At 37.7% G+C, this 19,984-nt stretch overlaps 2 protein-coding genes across 3 annotated transcripts in view; both read left to right on the top strand.

Annotated features, from left to right (window-relative positions):
* The window catches only part of LOC149037498 (inactive tyrosine-protein kinase 7-like), a 117,808-nt gene that overhangs the window by 39,604 nt on the left and 58,220 nt on the right, over positions 1–19,984 (top strand). Inside the window, exons 6-9 of the mRNA XM_089187753.1 lie at positions 9,136–9,417; positions 10,157–10,438; positions 11,178–11,459; positions 12,160–12,441. Of these exons, the coding sequence (XP_089043879.1) occupies positions 9,136–9,417; positions 10,157–10,438; positions 11,178–11,459; positions 12,160–12,441 (1,128 nt within the window). The remainder of the gene's footprint in view (positions 1–9,135; positions 9,418–10,156; positions 10,439–11,177; positions 11,460–12,159; positions 12,442–19,984) is intronic.
* Positions 4,223–19,984, top strand: part of LOC149037500 (scavenger receptor cysteine-rich domain superfamily protein-like) — a 60,508-nt gene continuing 44,746 nt past the window's right edge. Inside the window, exon 1 of one of the 2 annotated variants that reach the window (XM_089187801.1) lies at positions 4,223–4,424. The gene's annotated coding sequence lies outside the window, so the exon portion shown is untranslated. The remainder of the gene's footprint in view (positions 4,425–19,984) is intronic. The other variant, XM_089187804.1, reaches the window with a different exon arrangement.

The raw sequence follows: 19,984 nt of genomic DNA, 5'->3' as shown, positions 1-19,984 counted from the left end.
GTTCCTTTTCGTGAGGATGTGGTGCAATAACTCCCGTTATGTGCAGTATCGATCTAGACATCCTCATAACTGATCAATCCTATAAAGTTATCACGCCCATAAGAGCCCAATAGAGAGGACAGATCATCAGTGATTTCAAAATAATACTATAATAATATAAGAAAAATGACTTTTCTTCACATTATATTTATTATTATCATTTAAGTCCTGTATCAAGGATTCTGCCACCTCTTGAATTTGAGAATAAAATTAACTTTTCAGATGATTACTTTCTTTTATTAATATAATCCTTTCACTTTTCATGTGGATTTTGTGGAACTAATCAGTTCGTAAGTGTCTTCCTACTTTACTCAATTGTTAATTAGAATGTGACTTGTTTACTTTTCATGAGGATATGGTGCAGTAACTACCGTAATATTCAGTACTGATTCAGTTCTAATCACATCCTCATAATTAATCCATCTTATGATGTTCATCATGTCCATGAGAGCCAATCAGATGGCATGGATCACCAGTGACCTTAAAATACTATCCCTACTGATATAATAAAAATGACTTTTCTCTACATAATATCACATTATATTTATTATTATCATTTAAGTCCATGAGATATTCTTTGGTGCGAGAACATGATTACTTTAATCATAGCAAAAGAACCTGATTTCCTTTCATGTCAATGCTATCTGACCAGAATAAAATTGGCTTAAAATATGGGCCTGGCTGTTTTGCTGATTTACATTACTTGTTTACATGATAGTTAATGAGCATCCTGTGGTGTGGTGATTTCATTTTACTTTCAAATTAAGGTTGTTGTTTTTTTTAATTAAATATTCTTACTTTGATTGAGAACTCTATCAAGGATTCTGCTAACTCTTCAATATAAGAATGAATGAAATTAACTTTTCAGATAATTACTTTTTTTCAGCAAATAATATTATCTCTTTACTTTTCATGTGGATTTTGTGGAATGAATCAGCTGGTAAGTATCTTAATACCTTACTTAATTGTTAATGAGAATGTGACTTGTTCTTTTTTATTTTAGTTCTGTATCAAGGATTCTGCTAACTCTTGAATTTGAGAATGAATAAAATCAATCCCTAACAAAATTACTATCTTTGACAGAACAGTTTCTTTTAAGAGAATTTTTTTCATACATTAATAACTTGAATCTCCTTACTTTTGTTAAGAATTCTATCGTAGATTCTCCTAACTCTTAAATATATGAATGAATGAAATTAACTTTGTGATGATTACTTTCTTTTAACAAATACTATCTCTTTACCTTTTATGTGGATTTTGGCTTGTTCTTTTTTGAGGATATGGTGAAATAGCTATCGTTATATGCAGTATCAATTAAGTCTAAAGACATCCTCACAATTGATTAATCCTTTAAAATTATCATGCCCATGAGAGCCCACCAAGAAAGAAAGATCATCAGTGATTTCAAAATAATACTATTATTATATTATTATACTATTATTCTTATTTGAAACGGTTAAAATGTTGAATGAATTAGCAATATATATGCAAGTAATCATGTTCATGAGAGCCGAAGGGATGGATCACCATTGATTTTAAAATACTATCATTATTGAATGAGAAAAAGGACTCTTCTTCACACTATATCACATTATATTCTTATATTATATTCTTTAACCTTTGACACCTTAACTTCAGTATGCATATTCTCCATAGCACGCAAGTGAGCATGGAAAATATCAGTCATAAGTTACAATGGTTATAACTCATGAATTCTTATAGTTATTTTCATTTCATATAGTAAAAAAAAATCAAATGAATGGGTAATGTTTCGTGCATGCAGTTTACAATATTGGTAGGCAGTTCTTCTATTTAGAGTCAATATAACTTGTTAATCATTTAAAGTTCTGTTATGAATATAGTTCATGGTGGCTGATCATCCTGGGGGTCCATGCACCTTTAGTTCATGGTTATAAGTCATGAATTCTTATAGTTATTTTCATTTTATATAGTAAAAAAAACTCGAATGAATGGGCAATGTTTCGTGCATGCAGTTTACAATATTTGTAGGCAGTTCTTCTATTTAGAGTCAATATAACTTGTTAATCATTTAAAGTTCTGTTATAAATATAGTTCATGGTGGCTGGTCATCCTGGGGGTCATGGGAGAGGTGCAGCCTAACTTGTGGTGGTGGATCGCAGAGCCGAGTGCGCAGCTGTACAAATCCTCCCCCAAGGTGGGGCGGAAGGTGGTGCCATGGACTTAGTAGCATAAGCCAGTCTTGCAACACAAATCATTGTCCAGGTGAGAGTGTGTATTCGGTGTTAAACCAACAATCTTTTATCATGATTTTGATTATTAATTTTGCTGGTTCCAGGTGCTCCATGCACCTATAATTTCGTTTACATAGATTTTTAGATATCAATGTTTAGTAGATGCAAGGTTTTTACCATACGCTGCTATTTAGATGTGGCAAAGTTCTGCCTTATCGTTATCTTCTTTGTTCACAAGGTTGAATGAATCAGCATTATATACGCATGCAATTTGCAATATCAATGCAGATATCAAGTTTAGAAGCTGTAAGGTTTCTACCATATGCTGGTATTAAGATTCTGTAAAGTTTCTTTTATTCGTTATTCTTATTTGAAACGGTCAAAATGTTGAATGAATTAGCAATATATATGCATGCAATTTGCAATATCTGCAGGCAGTTCTTCATTTTATGACATATTTAACTTGTTAATCATGTTAACCTCTGATACAATGAGAGTTGATGGTGGCTTGTCATCCTGGGGAGCATTAGAGAGCTGCAATGTAACTTGAGGGGGTGGATTACAAGGGCGAGTTTTAAACTTTTAAAGTTGTTTCTTAATGGCTTATTCTTGAAGCATTGTTAGTCAATGGTGGTTGGAGTGAGTGGAGTCCTTGGAGTATCTGCACTAAAACAGTCAGTGGCATACAGACAAGGTTTAGAGAATGTTCCAATCCAGAACCAGCATATGGTGGGGAATATTGTAATGGGAGCAGAGCACTTGTAAGGGAATGTAACAAAATGTCCAGCTGCCACGAAGGTAACATACAGATGGTAAAATCAGTGCGTCAGAGTTTTAGTTACAAAGGGTAACATTAATTGAAATACAGACATCATGGATGGTCCAAAGTCTAATCATAGTTGAACCCCACATTTTATAAAGGCTAAGTCCTGTCAAAAGCCGTTGTCGTTTAATCTACATACTAATAAATTGACCTTGTCCAAAATTAGCATTAGCATTACATCGCAGCTTGAATCACAGGCGGCCCAAGCTCCAGCTGTTAGATGATCATCTTGCTCAATAACAGTCATGGCGGAATTATAAGAGTTTGTATGGGAATATTTACGAACGCTTGAAGGAATTAAAAAATACGTCAAATTCTCAATAACAATACCTTACCTTACTTCCACAGCGTATTGCTTGTTACCTTACCTTACTTTGATGAAAAGAACCCCTTTTAGCGAGTTGTCCATTTTGAGGTTTCCAGAGATTCCAACCCTCCCGATTTGATCGGGAGTCTCCCGATTTGATGTCTTGCCTCCCGCTCTCCCGATTTTTACCAAATTCTCCCGATTTATCATAAAATTCTGAAAACTAGGGGAAAATTGCTAATCTTTAGAATTTTTGGCGATCTGTCACTGTGAAACACTCATATTATACTTACTTTCTTCGCGAAGAGCATTATGGTATGTTATAACTCAGGCCGGAATGATGTCAAAATTCAGGAAATGGCACTTGAGAGAACCTAAATTTGCAAAATTTCCCGGGGGCATGCCCCCTGACCCCCCTAGAAGCTCGCGCCTTTGGCACTAATAATTACTCCCTATTTTCCTTCACATGGGGTTGGAATCTCTGGGTTTCCCACGTACGTAAGAAAAGCCCACGTCTGAACACTCCATTTCCGAACGTCCGATCCGAGAAGCGAAAAATTCCAGCGCAAAATGACCGGGCGGCCACAAATCCAACGCAGAATCCAAGCACATATACTTTGGTTTCATTTCAACTCACTACAAACTCAATCTTTCCCGTGCAACCGACGCTAAACCGCAGTTTGCTTCAAAAATGTCCAGTTTAGAGGTTTCTGCCAGCCTTCGTACACATCAACCTTGACACACGACCGTTGAAAACCGGCTTGGTAGCCCTGCCTCCTTTTCATATCGCCAGGGACCAGCACCATGGGTGCCAAGTTACGGTGTGGTCCCCGGCGAGGCCCAGTTTAAAAAGGAGGCAGAGTTACTAAGCAAGACCATTTTTCGCTGGGATTTTTCGCTTCTCGGATCGGGCGTTCGGAAATGGAGTGTTCAGCCTTGGGCTTTTCTTATGTACGTGGAAAACCTCGAAATGGACAACTCGCTAAAATGAGTTCTTTTCATCGAAGTAAGCGGTCAGATAACAAATGATACGCTGTGGAAGGTGAGGTATTTTTACTGAGAATTCGACGTACTTTTTAATTCCATAGAGCGGTCGTAAATATTCCCATACAAACTCTTATAATTCCGCCACGACTGCTATTGCGTAAGATGATCATCTCACAGCTGGAGTTTGGGCCGCCTGTGCTTGAATAAAGTTGTTTTCATTACTATTATCATTATCATTTTCTCACTTATTATTATCATCAGGATCATCATCGTTATCATTATTATTATCCAGGCGGTGTGCGCACTCCGATTGCGTTGCATTGGGGTAGCTTTATTTTCAATATGGCGGTGAAAGCGGCAGAAATCGGCAGATTTTGACTGAACATTCCGTAAAAGTTAGGTCGCTCCTTTTTCCTTTCACCATATATAACCTGGTTTATTCTGAATGTGTAAAAGTATTTTTTGTACGTATTTGTCGCGTATTCTATGGTTCTCAAGGACAAACGCAATCACTGTTTTTTAGTATGTAATTTGAGACCAGTTTTCGAAAAGGTCAAATTTGATGTACGTCGTAGTTTGGAGCCTTTCAAAGATTTGGATGGCCGCTTTGATCCTTCTTCAACAGCTCTGACTAAACACTCTCCACTCGGTACACGTGTTTCGCGCATTTTAAGTGCTAGTGTTTGAGACCGATTATGACCAAAAAATGCCTATTGTTGCGTTACACAGCGTTTAACTATTGTATACTCAATTGTGTAGTAAATCTACTTTTCTAAGTACAAGCAAATTAACTAATCGTGAGCGTTGCATGGTAAATCTACTATCTTGATCACTGAATGAAGGACAGTTGAATTAGAGCAATGAAAGAAGTCACTTGGCCACTGAATAACTCTACAATGCACGCGGCGACACGCCAGGTAAGCCGGAAAGCAAAATGCAGTCGATCGTGAAAAGGTGTTGATAGGCTTGTGAAACTCCTGCCATTCGCTTGCGCTTTTAAATCTTCTTACCTGAAAACTTAGCTGTTATAAACATATCTTTTAATGACTCTTCTCTGCTATGTGATAATAAGGGTTAGTTTTAAGGTGTAATTTCCCTGTCTGTATGTTCTTGAGGTTTGGCAAAGCCGAATGAAATCGTGTTACAAAAGGTAATATGTTCATGTGTGCGCGCTATTTTCTTTGTTTTCAAGTATACTGTCTCTCCCACAGAAGATAACTCCAGAGATGTGGTTTTCAAAACCTTATTTTAAGTATTCTCTATTCTTTTGAGCATATTGAGCGTGACAAATTTGGTCTTAGAAGGCGTAACGCTTCTCCTTTTGTGAATCCCGTATTTACACCTTTAAGTGTATGACATGAAATAATTCGTATAAGAAGGTAGCTGTCTCTTTGTATTGAGTTTGCATGTCAAGGGTTGATTCCTTATTAAATAACTTGGGAATTTGATATTATTCAGACAGCCATTGGCTGTGAGTGTAACTGCTGCCAAATGAATAGATTCTTGGCCAAGGCTGCAGTTTCGATTCTTTCTGAATCTCTTCTGTTGCCTCCTAACAACAAGTTTGTCACAGAGGAATAACAGGAGTTGCGCAGGCCTGCCAACGCTTTTTAACTTTCGAAGGAATGGCAACAGCAGTGAATCCCCATTATATTCAACATCTATTTGCACTATCTTGCTGCCACCAGAGATGTTCACTCAACTGCGACAGGATATAAATGACTCACTTTTCATTTTACAACCATCATGCAACACAATCAGAGTGTGTACACTGCCTGATTATTATCATACAATCCCTATTACTATTATTGCAAATGTTTATGTTACTTTAGTATCATCATTTATATTGTTATTATCCTCATTACAGTGTGCACTGTTGTCATCCGTAAGCATTTAGCGCTAAATTTCTTGTCAATCACTACTGAAATATTTAGTTTCTTGATAGAATAGCATGGGATGTCTGATGTGAGCAGTATCAATTATTTTCTTTTTTTAAACTGGTCCTGAAAGATACTATTTCATTTCAGGCTGATGATTATGTTTCTAACTCTCTTAGAATTGGTATTAACATATGAAACTAAGTACCTGTTTGGGGCAATCATCAGCAAAATAAGTAAAATTTGTAGAATCTTGAAGAAGGCCTCTCAAGATATAGATATACGTTTGTATTATTTCTTTCATTAGTATTTCCACTGCGCTTTAAAACGGAGAGCAACCCGTCGGTTGGTACAATGGAAATCCACACAAACAGAAGCTGGGAAAAGCTTTGCACCAGTACGTGGAATAAAGTTGAAATAGATTTGACATGCATGGCAATGGGATACTCTAACAGCAGTGATTATGGTAGATGGTATGAAGACCGTGGCAATGTATCAGAGACATCTACTAATTTCAACTGCACCACCACTTTGACTAAATGTGAAGAAAGCTTCTCAAACAAACTGCAATTCTGCAAAGGTATTAATCAATTATGCATTTTGGAATCTGTTGTGAGATCTATTTCAGTCTGTACATCCTATTCTAGGTACCCTTATAGACTTGATCATAATTCCATTGGTAGACCTTGCCAAAACATCCTTTCTTACTTTGGTAATTGATTATTTACTAGTGTTTTCTCGAAGACGGCTCTCTAAAAACATATGATATATATTGACAATTAGGTTTTTTTGAGGAATAATTTAAATTGTTGAAGGCGTAAAGAGGCCCAAAATGATACCTGAACAGCTGCCCATCAAAGAACCCGTACAGCTAAATTGGATTTCTAAACCTGTATGAACACCTTGCACTTTTAAATTTCTTCCTAATCCTGCTGTCTCCTTCTCTTATCCATATTTCTTCCTTTTATAAACTCACCGTTAACTTACCTTTACTGATTGCTCGATATTTTGTGACTTTATAAGTTCCCGTTCGCTTGAATGGTGCAAATGTAGAGTATGGTGGTAGAGTGGAAGTATTTTACAAAGGGAGATGGGGAAAAATTTGTATCAATGGATGGGATTTCAATGATGCCCAAGTTATTTGCCATCAACTCGGCTTTGAAGAGGCTCTTGCTGAATTCATTGGCTCAAACGTAGAGGATGGAAACATTACTTCTGTAATGGTGGATGTTTCCTGCAATGGAGAGGAGGTAGAACTTGCATCTTGTTCACGCACTGATGGAAAGTTAAATGTCCCCAGTCAATGTCGAGGAGATGGCAAAGGTTCTCAAGCACTGTGTCAACCAGGTAAGTAAGATATTAATAACGTCGAGGTGGAAATTCCTAAAGGTGACTGGTCCTCGTGAATAGTCACGTGTTTAAAGTTAAACATCAAAGATAAAGATATTATTAGTTTTGAAACAAACTAATGCCAAAATACTGAGACAGAATGAACTGATAATTGTGCTACTTGAAAACATTTCTTTCAGAGATCAAAGAAGTATTGGGAAAAGAGAATCTTTACTTTGATATTGGCAGCAATGAAATCCTTCACTGCTCAATACGTAACAAAACCAGTTTTGCAAGATGGGTCATTAATGGTCAAAAGGTGCAAGGGATGAATTCTTCTTCTAAGAGGGTCAAGACCAGAGAAGATGGTAAACTGGTCATAGAAAATGTGCAGTTGTCTGATGGAGGAACATATGAATGCCACAGACTGGAATATGTTCAGTATTACACGGTTTACATCAATGGTAGGAAAATCCTTTTCAACACATTTAGAAGACCTCATTGTAGAGTAAGTTAACATAACAGTAAATGTGCCCGGCACTCACAATATAGACACACAATAGGGACTAGTTAGCTTTTCTTCATTGTGGCTTCAGTAAGTGGTTATTTTCTTTATTTATTTCAACAGCAAGATTCACTGAGAACACTAGAGACCAGCAGAGCCTCACTGCTTACACATCTGGTATTATAAACTGTGGTGCTGAAGGAACACCACGTCCACAGATAACTTGGAGGAAACAAGGAGAAAAGTTAGTACTTGATGGGAGAAGATTCACTCAAATTCCCAGTGGCAGTCTACAGATTGATCCTGTTCACCCTGAAGACAGTGGCACATACAGATGTACCATGACACAAAATAAAGGATCAAAAAGGGTCACAAGCAGACATAAAAGCATAAATGTGTTTGTTATAGGTGAGTGAGTTATTGGAAAAATCTGAAACTGGTTCGGTCATTATACCAACACGTAATAGTAGTAAAAATAGTGATAAAAACTTTATTTCAGTTTCAAACCATGAAGCCTGAGGAATCCATGCTAATAAGGGAACACAGACTAATACAAAATACAAAACTTAAACGACTAAAATATCTACCCTAAAATATGAATAGTACAAAATGCAGTCTAAAATATATTAAAGATGAAGCTAAACATTATAGGTGACTATCAATAGCTGATCTTAAGAATTTAGTCATTAAGTAGTTCAGTTGCATGTAGATAATGCTGGTAAGATGGGTTTCTGATTTCATTTATTGAGGTTAAAACAATCTTTGTTACTTTTTTTTTTGTCTCGGTTTATTTAGAAGCATCTTTGAATGGGGTCTGAGACCCTTTGGCAAATCTTCAGAAACATTTTGGACAAGTATTTCAAACCCCTTTTGAAATGCTTTGGAAGCCAAGTTTCACTCAAATTGACAAGTTATACCCCGTATGTACCATTTGGAGGGTTGATTTCGGATCGCTAAGTTTCTATGATAATTACCTTACTAAAGTATCTTGAGTGAAGTTTTTTTCTTATATGAAAACCAAGTTATGTATACATTATCTCTTTCCCTCAACACAGAAAAACCCACCGCCAAAGTGAGTCCAAAACCATACCCAACGCTCACTGAAGGTGATAAGCTGCAGTTAACTTGCAGTGTCAACCAAATAACAGTAAATATCACTTGGAAAAAAGATGGAGACCCAATAAAAGAAAGGGCAGTCATTGATATGCAATTGAATGAGACAACAAGTTATCTGGTTATTACAAAGGTTGTGGAAGGGGACAGTGGTGAATATTCCTGTGAAGCTCGTAACGGACTAGGAAATGTGGCCCGCTCCATTGTGATGATAAAAGTCAACCGTAAGCTGTCATTATTGTAGCGTAGAAACATTCTAGAATTTAACAGCAATAAATCATTCGACTTAATGGAACCAGAAACTTTAAACATGCTATTGGCTGTTTTTTTTTGGTGGCTAGAGGTTAAAGGTTGCCCAAAAAGAACTGACAGCTTTTTAAGAATGAGATGGAGTCTCGATACTCCCGGAATTTCTTCAGGACAATTGAGTCAAAGAGTGCAAATGCAAACGGAGTGTAATGAACCAAGGAAAATAACGTAACGAATTGCGGGAAAGATAATCGTTGGGCATGCACCATTTATCAGTTGTTTAAGATGACTCTTCCATATAATCACTTTGCGACATTTTGTTATGGTCACTCTGGTCACTCTGATCATTTTGATCACAAAGGTTTTGATTAATGCAATGATTTGTAGATTTGCATGGGGCAATATGTCTTTACAATAAAAACAAAGGGCTGATCCTTGGTTTACGAAAAAGTATCTTGGAAATTCGGTTGGATGGGGTACAACCTTTAGCAAATCTTCAGAAGTATTTTGGAAAAGTATTTCAAACCCCTTTTGAAATGCTTTTAAAGCCAAGTGTCACTCAAATTGGCACGTTCTATTCCGTATGTACCATTTGGAGGGTTGATTTCGGATCACTAAGTTTCTATGATAATTACCTTACTAAAGTATCTTGAGTGAAGTTTTTTTTATATGAAAACCAAGTTATGTATACATTATCTCTTGCCCTCAACACAGAAAAACCCACCGCCAAAGTGAGTCCAAAACCATACCCAACGCTCACTGAAGGTGATAAGCTGAGGTTAACTTGCAGTGTCAACCAAGTAACAGTAAATATCACTTGGAAAAAAGATGGAGACCCAATAAAAGAAAGGGCAGTCATTGATACGCAATTGAATGAGACAACAAGTTATCTGGTTATTGCAAAGGTTGTGGAAGGGGACAGTGGTGAATATTCCTGTGAAGCTCGTAACAGACCAGGAAATGTGGCCCGCTCCATTGTAATGATAAAAGTCAACCGTAAGCTGTCATTATTGTAGCGTAGAAACATTCTAGAATTTAGCAGCAATAAATCATTCGACTTAATGGAACCAGAAACTTTAAAGATGCTATCGGCTGTTTTTTTTCGGTGGCTAGAGGTTAAAGGTTGCCCAAAAAGAACTGACAGCTTTTTAAGAATGAGATGGAGTCTCGATACCCCTGGAATTTCCTCAGGACAATTGAGTCAAAGAGTGCAAATACAATAGGAGTGTAATGTACCAAGGAAAATAACGTAACGAATTGCGGGAAAGATAATCGTTGGGCATGCACCATTTATCAGTTGTTTAAGATGACTCTTCCATATAATCACTTTGCGACATTTTGTTATGGTCACTCTGGTCACTCTGATCATTTTGATCACAGGGGTTTTGATTAATGCAATGATTTGTAGATTTGCATGGGGCAATATGTCTTTACAATAAAAACAAAGGGCTGATCCTTGGTTTACGAAAAAGTATCTTGGAAATTCGGTTGGATGGGGTACAACCTTTAGCAAATCTTCAGAAGTATTTTGGAAAAGTATTTCAAACCCCTTTTGAAATGCTTTTAAAGCCAAGTGTCACTCAAATTGGCACGTTCTATTCCGTATGTACCATTTGGAGGGTTGATTTCGGATCACTAAGTTTCTATGATAATTACCTTACTAAAGTATCTTGAGTGAAGTTTTTTTTATATGAAAACCAAGTTATGTATACATTATCTCTTGCCCTCAACACAGAAAAACCCACCGCCAAAGTGAGTCCAAAACCATACCCAACGCTCACTGAAGGTGATAAGCTGAGGTTAACTTGCAGTGTCAACCAAGTAACAGTAAATATCACTTGGAAAAAAGATGGAGACCCAATAAAAGAAAGGGCAGTCATTGATACGCAATTGAATGAGACAACAAGTTATCTGGTTATTGCAAAGGTTGTGGAAGGGGACAGTGGTGAATATTCCTGTGAAGCTCGTAACAGACCAGGAAATGTGGCCCGCTCCATTGTAATGATAAAAGTCAACCGTAAGCTGTCATTATTGTAGCGTAGAAACATTCTAGAATTTAGCAGCAATAAATCATTCGACTTAATGGAACCAGAAACTTTAAAGATGCTATCGGCTGTTTTTTTTCGGTGGCTAGAGGTTAAAGGTTGCCCAAAAAGAACTGACAGCTTTTTAAGAATGAGATGGAGTCTCGATACCCCTGGAATTTCCTCAGGACAATTGAGTCAAAGAGTGCAAATACAATAGGAGTGTAATGTACCAAGGAAAATAACGTAACGAATTGTGGGAAAGATAATTGTTGCGCATGCACCATTTATTAGTTGTTCAAATGACTCTTCCATATAATCACTTTGCGACATTTTGTTATGGTCACTCTGATCATTTTAATCTCAAAGATTTTGATAAATGCAATGATTTGTAGATTTGCATGTGGCAATATGTCTTTATAATAAAAAACAAAGAGCTGGGTTGCGGTTTACGAAGAACTTTGGCAAATCTTCAGAAATATTTTGGACAAGTATTTCAAACCCCTTTTGAAATCCCTTTAAAGCCAAGTGTCACTCAAATTGGCACGTTCTATCCTGCATGTACTATTAAGAGGGTTGATTACGGATCACTAAGTTTCTATGGTAATTACCTTACCAAGGTATCTTGAGTGAAGTCTTTTTTTTAATATGAAAACCAAGCTATGTATACATTATCTCTTTCCCTCAACACAGAAAAACTCACCGCCAAAGTGAGTCCAAAACCATACCCAACGCTCACTCAAGGTGATAAGCTGCAGTTAACTTGCAGTGTCAACGAAGTAACAGTAAATATCACTTGGAAAAAAGATGGAGACCCAATAAAAGAAAGGGCAGTCATTGATACGCAATTGGGTGAGACAAAAAGTTATCTGGTTATTGCGAAGGTTGTGGAAGAGGACAGTGGTGAATATTCCTGTGAAGCTCGTAACAGACTAGGAAATGTGGCCCGCTCCATTGTGATGATAAAAGTCAACCGTAAGCTTGCATTCTTGTAGCGTAGAAACAATCTAAAATTTAACAGCAATAAATCATTCGACCAAATGGAACCAGAAACTTTAAACATGCTATTGGCTGTTTTTTGCTTTTGTTTTTTTTTTGTGCGTGTGCTTGTGTGTGTATGTTAGGTGTAAGTCTGATATTAAAAGATGGGTTCTTTGGCCTTTTAGATTCTGTAGAACCTCCCTTTAGATACCCAAATAATTATCATCATTATTGTTTGTTTCCTTTTTGGCAAAAGGAATTGCTCTACATCCATTTAACAAAAGGGCAGGTTATTCCTCAATCCAAAACAAGATTCTAGCTAGGTCTTCTCCATATATATAGTTTTGATTTATCTTTCTATGAATCGCTGCCATAAAGTAGTAGTCATTTCTAATGAGCCAGCGAAGCTCTGGGGAAAAATAGTATCCAGTGGGGCTGGCTAATACTGGTCAACAACCTTTTCCTTATTACTACATGTACTACCTTTTTCTTTTGGCTAAGAACCATTCGTTTAACTTGCACCAACAGCTGTGAGTTCATTCCTGGTGTGGTATTATATTGTTGGATCAATGGCTGCTGTCATTGTTATTTTGCTCATAGGCTGCTTTTTTTGGAAACGTCGAAGGACAGGTAAAGCTCATTCTTCATATTTTGTTTTGGGTAATTTTTCCAGAGAATATTACGTTGTGTGAGAAGAAAAAATTGGACCAGTTTACGTTTATTTTACTTCCAATTGTTCTCCTCAAGTTCGCTAGTAGGTAGGTATTAATATCATCTCGGTTTGCAGGAAAAAGAAAACCTTTGAGGCACTATTGGCATGTTTCTACTGTTTCTTGTCTTGCCATCTTATCTGATTTATAATCTTTTATTAACCACTGATCAAAGTGCATGACATTTTTATTTAAATATTCAAGTTAAGGCAGAACTTTTTGTCCTTCTCTATTTCTTCCTTTGATTTGCTATTTGGAGCTACAGCGGCTGCTACGGCTCTGTAAGTCAATTAGTTTGCCTTCTATTCACTAAATTGAATTTTTTTTTGTTTGAAATTGAAGTTGGGTTTAAATCTTACCGTCATGTCAACCATTCCATTTGGAAAGTGAACTAGAATGGTAGTCTGCGTAAACGAGTAGTTCTACAATTTCAGTTTTTCTGCACAAGAAAATGTTTTTTTTTATCTCTAGAAATTGAAGAAGTCAGTCAAACAATTTAGAGACTCAAAACTTTTGCGTAACTTCTTTTTCCTTGATTACGTGCACTTTGATTTATCAATAGAAATTGTATGATTTTCATAAAATTTAGTCCTGATCAAGGGGAAACAGTTGAGATGGAGCTGTTGAATGTAGAAGTGGATGAATGGGAGATTGAAGTGAACCGTATCCTGCTTCAAGATGTCATTGGGCGAGGGGCATTTGGAGCAGTGTGGAGAGCTCTTCTTAGTTCTCCAAATGGGAGACCTGGAAATCGTACAGTTGCTGCTAAATGCTTTACACGTAAGATCCATTCAACTATCTCTCCTCAAAGCACATGGGTGGGTACTTAGCGTTTCTTGCCAAGGGTGCTTTGCACTTTCCAGTGATCATTTATCTCAGGTCGACTAAGGCGCTCTGAGAGATTCATGCAAAGTTATTTTGTATAACAAAAGCAACAGTTAAACAATAGAGGCATCAATAGCAATAAAAAATTTTAAGATAGCATTCATGTGGCACAATCGTGAACCAAAGAAAATATGAATTCCTCGAAAGGATTCGCTCGCCGACCGGTTCCATTTTTGTAATTGTGAGCTCCACCAACTGGGCTTCAAAGACCTCTTAAGATGCGAGGTCTAAATCCTCACCCGAAATTTTCGCTTCTTAAGCACGAGAAAACTCGTCAATAAGCAATTTTTTCCCCGGTTATAAAGTATTTCCTTTTTATTGTAGCCACCGCTGGGGAGGAAGGAAGAAAATGTTTGATGAGAGAGATCGAGTTGGGAAAAAATCTTGGTGACAGCAATCAGCTAAACATAGTGAAGTTCATTGGCTGCGTCACTAGACAAGGTACATACTAAGTTTAAGGCGTCATTCTTGTTATATGCAATAATATTTCAACTGTTTGTTTGTTTGTTTTCTTTTACTAATTCGTTCGTTCCTTTTCGTTATTTTAAGTTCATCCGATCCTTATCATGGAACATTTGCCATGTGGTGACCTGCTTGGTTACATGAGAAAATGCCGAGGAGTTAATGATCGGTATTATCTTGGAGAAGGAAGGGCTCAAGATTTGAACAACTATGACCTTGTGCTATTTGCCAAACAAATCGCCGCCGGTATGGTATTCCTTGGATCAAGGGGGGTAAGTAACTAAAATGCTTCTACATTCAATTTTACCGCAGAAATATCTCTAAGGGATTGTTATACCTTTTGAGTTGCTTGAATATAGATATATCTAAATTATATTAATCTTTTCGGAAGCAGGTTTCATATTCTTAATGTTTCTCAAGAGTTCCTTTGGTGTTGTCAGTGGGTCACCTAATGTTGCAGTCATTTTGGTACATGTTTGGTCTGTATTGAACACCTTAGGAACAAGAGGTCTTACAGCCCATGCAAACGTCTGTATAATCTTCCCTCTGATCATGGTAGATCTCACAAAAGACATGCATTTGTTAGCAAGTGTACATTTTGGATCTTTGTCTTTCGGTAGATAATCCATCGTGACCTGGCAGCTCGAAACGTCCTCCTTGATAACAACTATGTGTGCAAAGTGACCGACTTTGGCATGGCATATCAAAACTTTAAATATGGTCATGGAAATGCCAAAAAGGTAGAAGATCGTCTTTGCTTTATCTTTTTTGCAGTGGCACTTGCAAACAGATTCCTAAGGTTAGCCCTAACTCTGCTTAAAATTCACCTTGACTGCTAACTGAGGATAGCTCCACGTTCTGCCATGCCATAGAATACAATTGAGTTAGTTGACTTTATCATCTAAATTTATGACATTTGCTAAATTTTGACACTCCATAAAGTCTCGGAAGAGGTGCATCAACAACCTCACGTTACATGCATGTCCTCTGTTAGCTCACCAGTATTAAAACACTTATTTTTAAAAACTGTCGTTGCAGGGCCGTTTGCCAATAAAATGGACTGCACCAGAGATTTTGTTGGGAAATTTCGCTGGACTTTCCACCTTGAGTGACGTGTATGTATGATGTATATTTTTGCACTGAGCAGGCCATCTCTTTGGTTTTTGTCCTTACAAGCTCACTTAGAGAATATCTCGGCAATACTTTTTCGAAATTTTTTCAGGTGGTCTTACGGAATCGTTCTGTATGAGATAGTTACCCTTGGTAAGTAAAACAAATATTTATACTTCCCATGTGTGGAAATGTTGTAGGTATCGTTTCTGGAACTCGTCAGCAATGTCAATGCCTTTAGGACCCAATTGGCAGACGTTAGTTTGATGATGTGCCAAAGTTTACGCTAATGATGAATTGTGCTCAGCTTGTCGAAGTTTCATTCTCTGTAACTGAGAACCGTTGTTTCAGGACTTTCCTCGCCCTGACTATCACTTAAGACGAGTAGCATTTTGTGTTCTACTTAAAATGACGAAAAACCTTTCAAATTACTTGGCAGAAAAGCGGTAATCAATTACAGAAAACATCAGGCTAGGAAACATCATGTTTCGAATGCGGTCAAGCACTAGAAGTGGATCTCTCTGATTTAAATCTCAACGATTTCAAACGAAATATTTGGGTGTATCACGGCCACAATTTGTTTATTTCTTCGCAGGAGGAATTCCATATGAGGGATGGTCAGAAGGGAATGTGGTTGCACGAGTCACACATGGATACAAACTTCCAAAGCCCGATCATGTTCATGATAAACTGTGAGTCTTGCCTTTCAAGTTGCCATGTTCCATTTTAAATCACCCAATCCCCCAAATCCCGAAGGAAAACATTTTCTCTTGTCTAATCTGATTTCTTTCGTTACTGAACTCTGTTAAGTGAAACAAAGTTAACAGCGGTCAGCAGTTTGTTCAGTTAAGAAGCGATCTCTGTAAGAGCGATCCAGGGCATTTCGCATCGGAAAAAAGTTTTCCCTCAAACTTTACCCAATAAACTATCTTTGGTAACAAGTAAATAAAACCACATTAGTTTTTGGAAATACCTCTAAATAAAATTTTTAGAGCTATCAAAAGTCAAAGCTGCAAAAGGCCCTTTTTTGACCTCTTGCGACATCGAAAATTTCAAAAGTTGAATAGCCCGGTCCTCGTATCACGCCGCATGCAACAAAAAATATTTTGTATTCTTAAAGTGTGTGATATATAAGGTGTATAAAATGCATTTCAATTTTGATATTCGTTTATTCAGAGGCTCGTCATAATTTATTTGAAAACACTCGTTGGACAGCTTTCTGAAATTGGTTAAAAGTACTCTTTCTTTCTCGATTGATATTGCTCAAGTCCAGACCAGACCGTTAAAAACTCCGCTTGATCTCTGCCAATAAGATGTTTGGCTGCAGAAAAATATAAAAACATCTTGCACTTATTGATTTTCTTCGCCGAGGTGACTTCGAACTTTTAGCGATATTGCAAGCGTTATAGCCATTATGCAAATCAGTTCATTGAGCAAACTCCGACCGTTTTATGTGAGTAGCTCAATAAAAAGCGAAAGACGTCAACAACAGCGTATCGAATATCATAATTTGATTAGCACTCGCAAATTCCTTTTTAAAAATTTGGCTTCTGTTATTTCATATTTGAGTTCTGATGGCTTACGCTATTCAAACCTGTATGAACATTTCAAAATTAAACTACAGGATTCTATTTAGTGTAACTGCGATAACAGCACACACTATATTCACCGTGACCAGTGACTCTGTCACGTAATTCCATCGTGTAATTGTCCTGAATACTTCTCACGTCTAAATAAAGCAGCGATTTCTCGGATTTCTAATTGAAAAAGAATTATATTTGATCGTCACATCTGTCTGCATAACAGTCTCTGTTCATAGGTTTGAAGAGTTCTTGTAAAAAAAGATATCGCATTCGCATAACGGGTGGACGTCATAACTAGATTGCATAACAACTGCACTCCGAGATCATTTCCTCCATTTTTGCAAGAGGTGCTGCATTTTTATCTTGCATTTTGAACGCGAGCTCAAAATGTTCGCATATGTCTCTTAGCATCTTGACTTTGAGACTAAACAACCTTGCTTCTCTTGCCAACGAGCACACATCATAGATATCGAACATGATTGGATGTTTCAATCTATCTCATCCATTACTGTGTTCCTCGCCTCTCTCAAACACCCTTCGTCTACATCAGACGCGGATGCTTCTATCAAGTGGTCGTCTGCGTCGGTGGCATCATCCGATTCTTGTTGTATTTTTGATCGCTGTTTAAGGCACAATCTCGAGAAGAAACCCTGAATCTGTATGTTGGATAACCACTCTGTTCTATCGAACATTCTCTCTCCATCTATTGTGCAAGCAGTTCGCATATCCTTTGCTACTTTCTCTGGGTTTGGTTTCTGCCAGTTTCTCATCCGATATTAAATTTCTGTTTCAAGTACTGCCTGACGTTTTGCGAAAGCCGTTCACTTGCACCTCTCTTATGAAGAGCCCATCCCATGGGAAGCTTTGATGTACTTGTCAAGGGTTCTGTGGCCACTGCAACCAGTTCAGTCGAACTTTCACCCTCTAATGACAATGACTGAAATTAATGAACCCACTACCTCTTCACTTTGTCATAAAGACTTTAAGTCATGCTCGCAGGCACAGGACTTACATGATGAACTAGCTAATTCATATGGAAGTCAAGGTCGGCCTGCGTCTTAAAATCTTCATCGCAACCAGCTTCAGGGCATTGATAGGAACTACCGTCGTTGCCATCATTGCTTTCTCCTGCTGATGCAGTTCGTCGAGCAGTAGTGGGGAAAAATGGAATCTCCTTCACCAGATCCGTCATTTTTTCTGTGGAAAAATTGCAATTTTAATTTCACCGAATAAACTTTCCAGACCCAACATTAAACGCTCTCCAAACGCGCAGGCCCTCTTGTGTAAGTTGCTGAAAGTGGCAATCTTGATGTCCGAGCTCTCGTAGAGATGATACTAGCTTACTGTTGTGATAGCAACCTGCTTCATCCGATCTTATAGGGGCCTTTTTTATTCCTGAATTTCGTAACTTTATGGTGACAAAGAGATTTTCTAGGACTGACAGCACTGAAAACCAGTCTTTTTTACAGCTGTTAAGAAGTTCTACTTATCAGGTTACTTCCAGGCTTTCTTCCTGTCTTAAAACAACGCTACTCACATGCCAATTGATTTCCCGCTTGGGAAACCATTCTGCTTGCTTTTCCCGGAACTTCATCGCTATGAACTTCATTGTCCAGTCAACTATTATAAATGCTTCATTTCCCTCCAAAGTATCGACAATTTGCCGCTCGTACTGATCCTGGTTTCTGCTCTCAGGATATACCCTCTCCATTCAAAGATCTTAGCGGCAGCATTTTTTGCCTCATACAGGTAGTCTTCCGCTTGAAACCCTCCTAATTGCATTGTGTACTCAGAAATAGCGCCTTTTACTTCTTCAAGAACACTCTTCAGCATCTCACAATCCTCACACTTCACGTTGTGACTGTGACTGCATACTTTCTGAACTTCAGTGTCACCAGCATGGCTCAGTGCAAAGACCCTACAGTGATCGGCACATTTGCTATCGTCCTCTTCGCAGTGATTACGGTATGTAGTCTTCAAATACAACTTGCGAACTTCTTTACAATAGTCCTTTTCTGATCCCACGCTTTCCAATTCGTCTATAATTTGAAGAAAATCCTTGAAACCATCCGCTCCCTCAGCTGCAGTATCGTGTAAACCTCTATATAACGCCATACATCTTAGAAATGGCCTTTGACTTTTGCAAATTGACAGAATACCGGCTCTTTAGACCTTTGGAATCGCTACCAGGGTGTGTCGGAAACTCCTCGTGAGTCTTCGAACGAAGTTTCTGAAGAACGCGACTGAAAACAGGACTTCTTTTGGCGAATACCGCTTCAAGAATTTAGTGTTATCAATCCCAAGCAAACCAGTACCGAAAGAGACATATGAATTACAGCTAATACAATTACGCACTTTACAGTACAGATATAGCTAATTGTTGGAAAAATGAGGTCACACATAACGTAATAATTTATTTCCTCAAAAATCGCGGGGTCCTTTTCCACAAGAACTCCCTAGAGTTCTGAATAGAAACTTTCATAAAGACAGGTGTGCAGACAAAATTTCTCTTATTCCTGCCGACCAGAATTCGGATCCAAAAGGCGATGTTATCGCTGCTTTATTAAGAAGGGAGAAGCAATTGAGGATAATTACACATGTACAATTGAATTATGTGACAGTGGTCACGGTGTATTTCAGTGTGTGCTGTTATCGCCGGTTACACTAAATAGAATCCTGTAGTTTGGTTTTGAAATGTTCATACAGGTTTGAATAGCGTAAGCCATCAGAACTCAAATATGAATAACAGAAGCCAAATTTTTAAAAAGGGGTTTGCGAGCGCTAATC

The sequence above is a fragment of the Pocillopora damicornis genome, chromosome 11 (assembly GCF_964200805.1).
Source record: "Pocillopora damicornis chromosome 11, jaPocDami1.2, whole genome shotgun sequence".
Classification (NCBI taxonomy): domain Eukaryota; kingdom Metazoa; phylum Cnidaria; class Anthozoa; order Scleractinia; family Pocilloporidae; genus Pocillopora; species Pocillopora damicornis.
The sequence above is the reverse complement of the archived record's forward strand: the minus strand, read 5'-3'. Positions and strand labels throughout refer to the sequence as shown.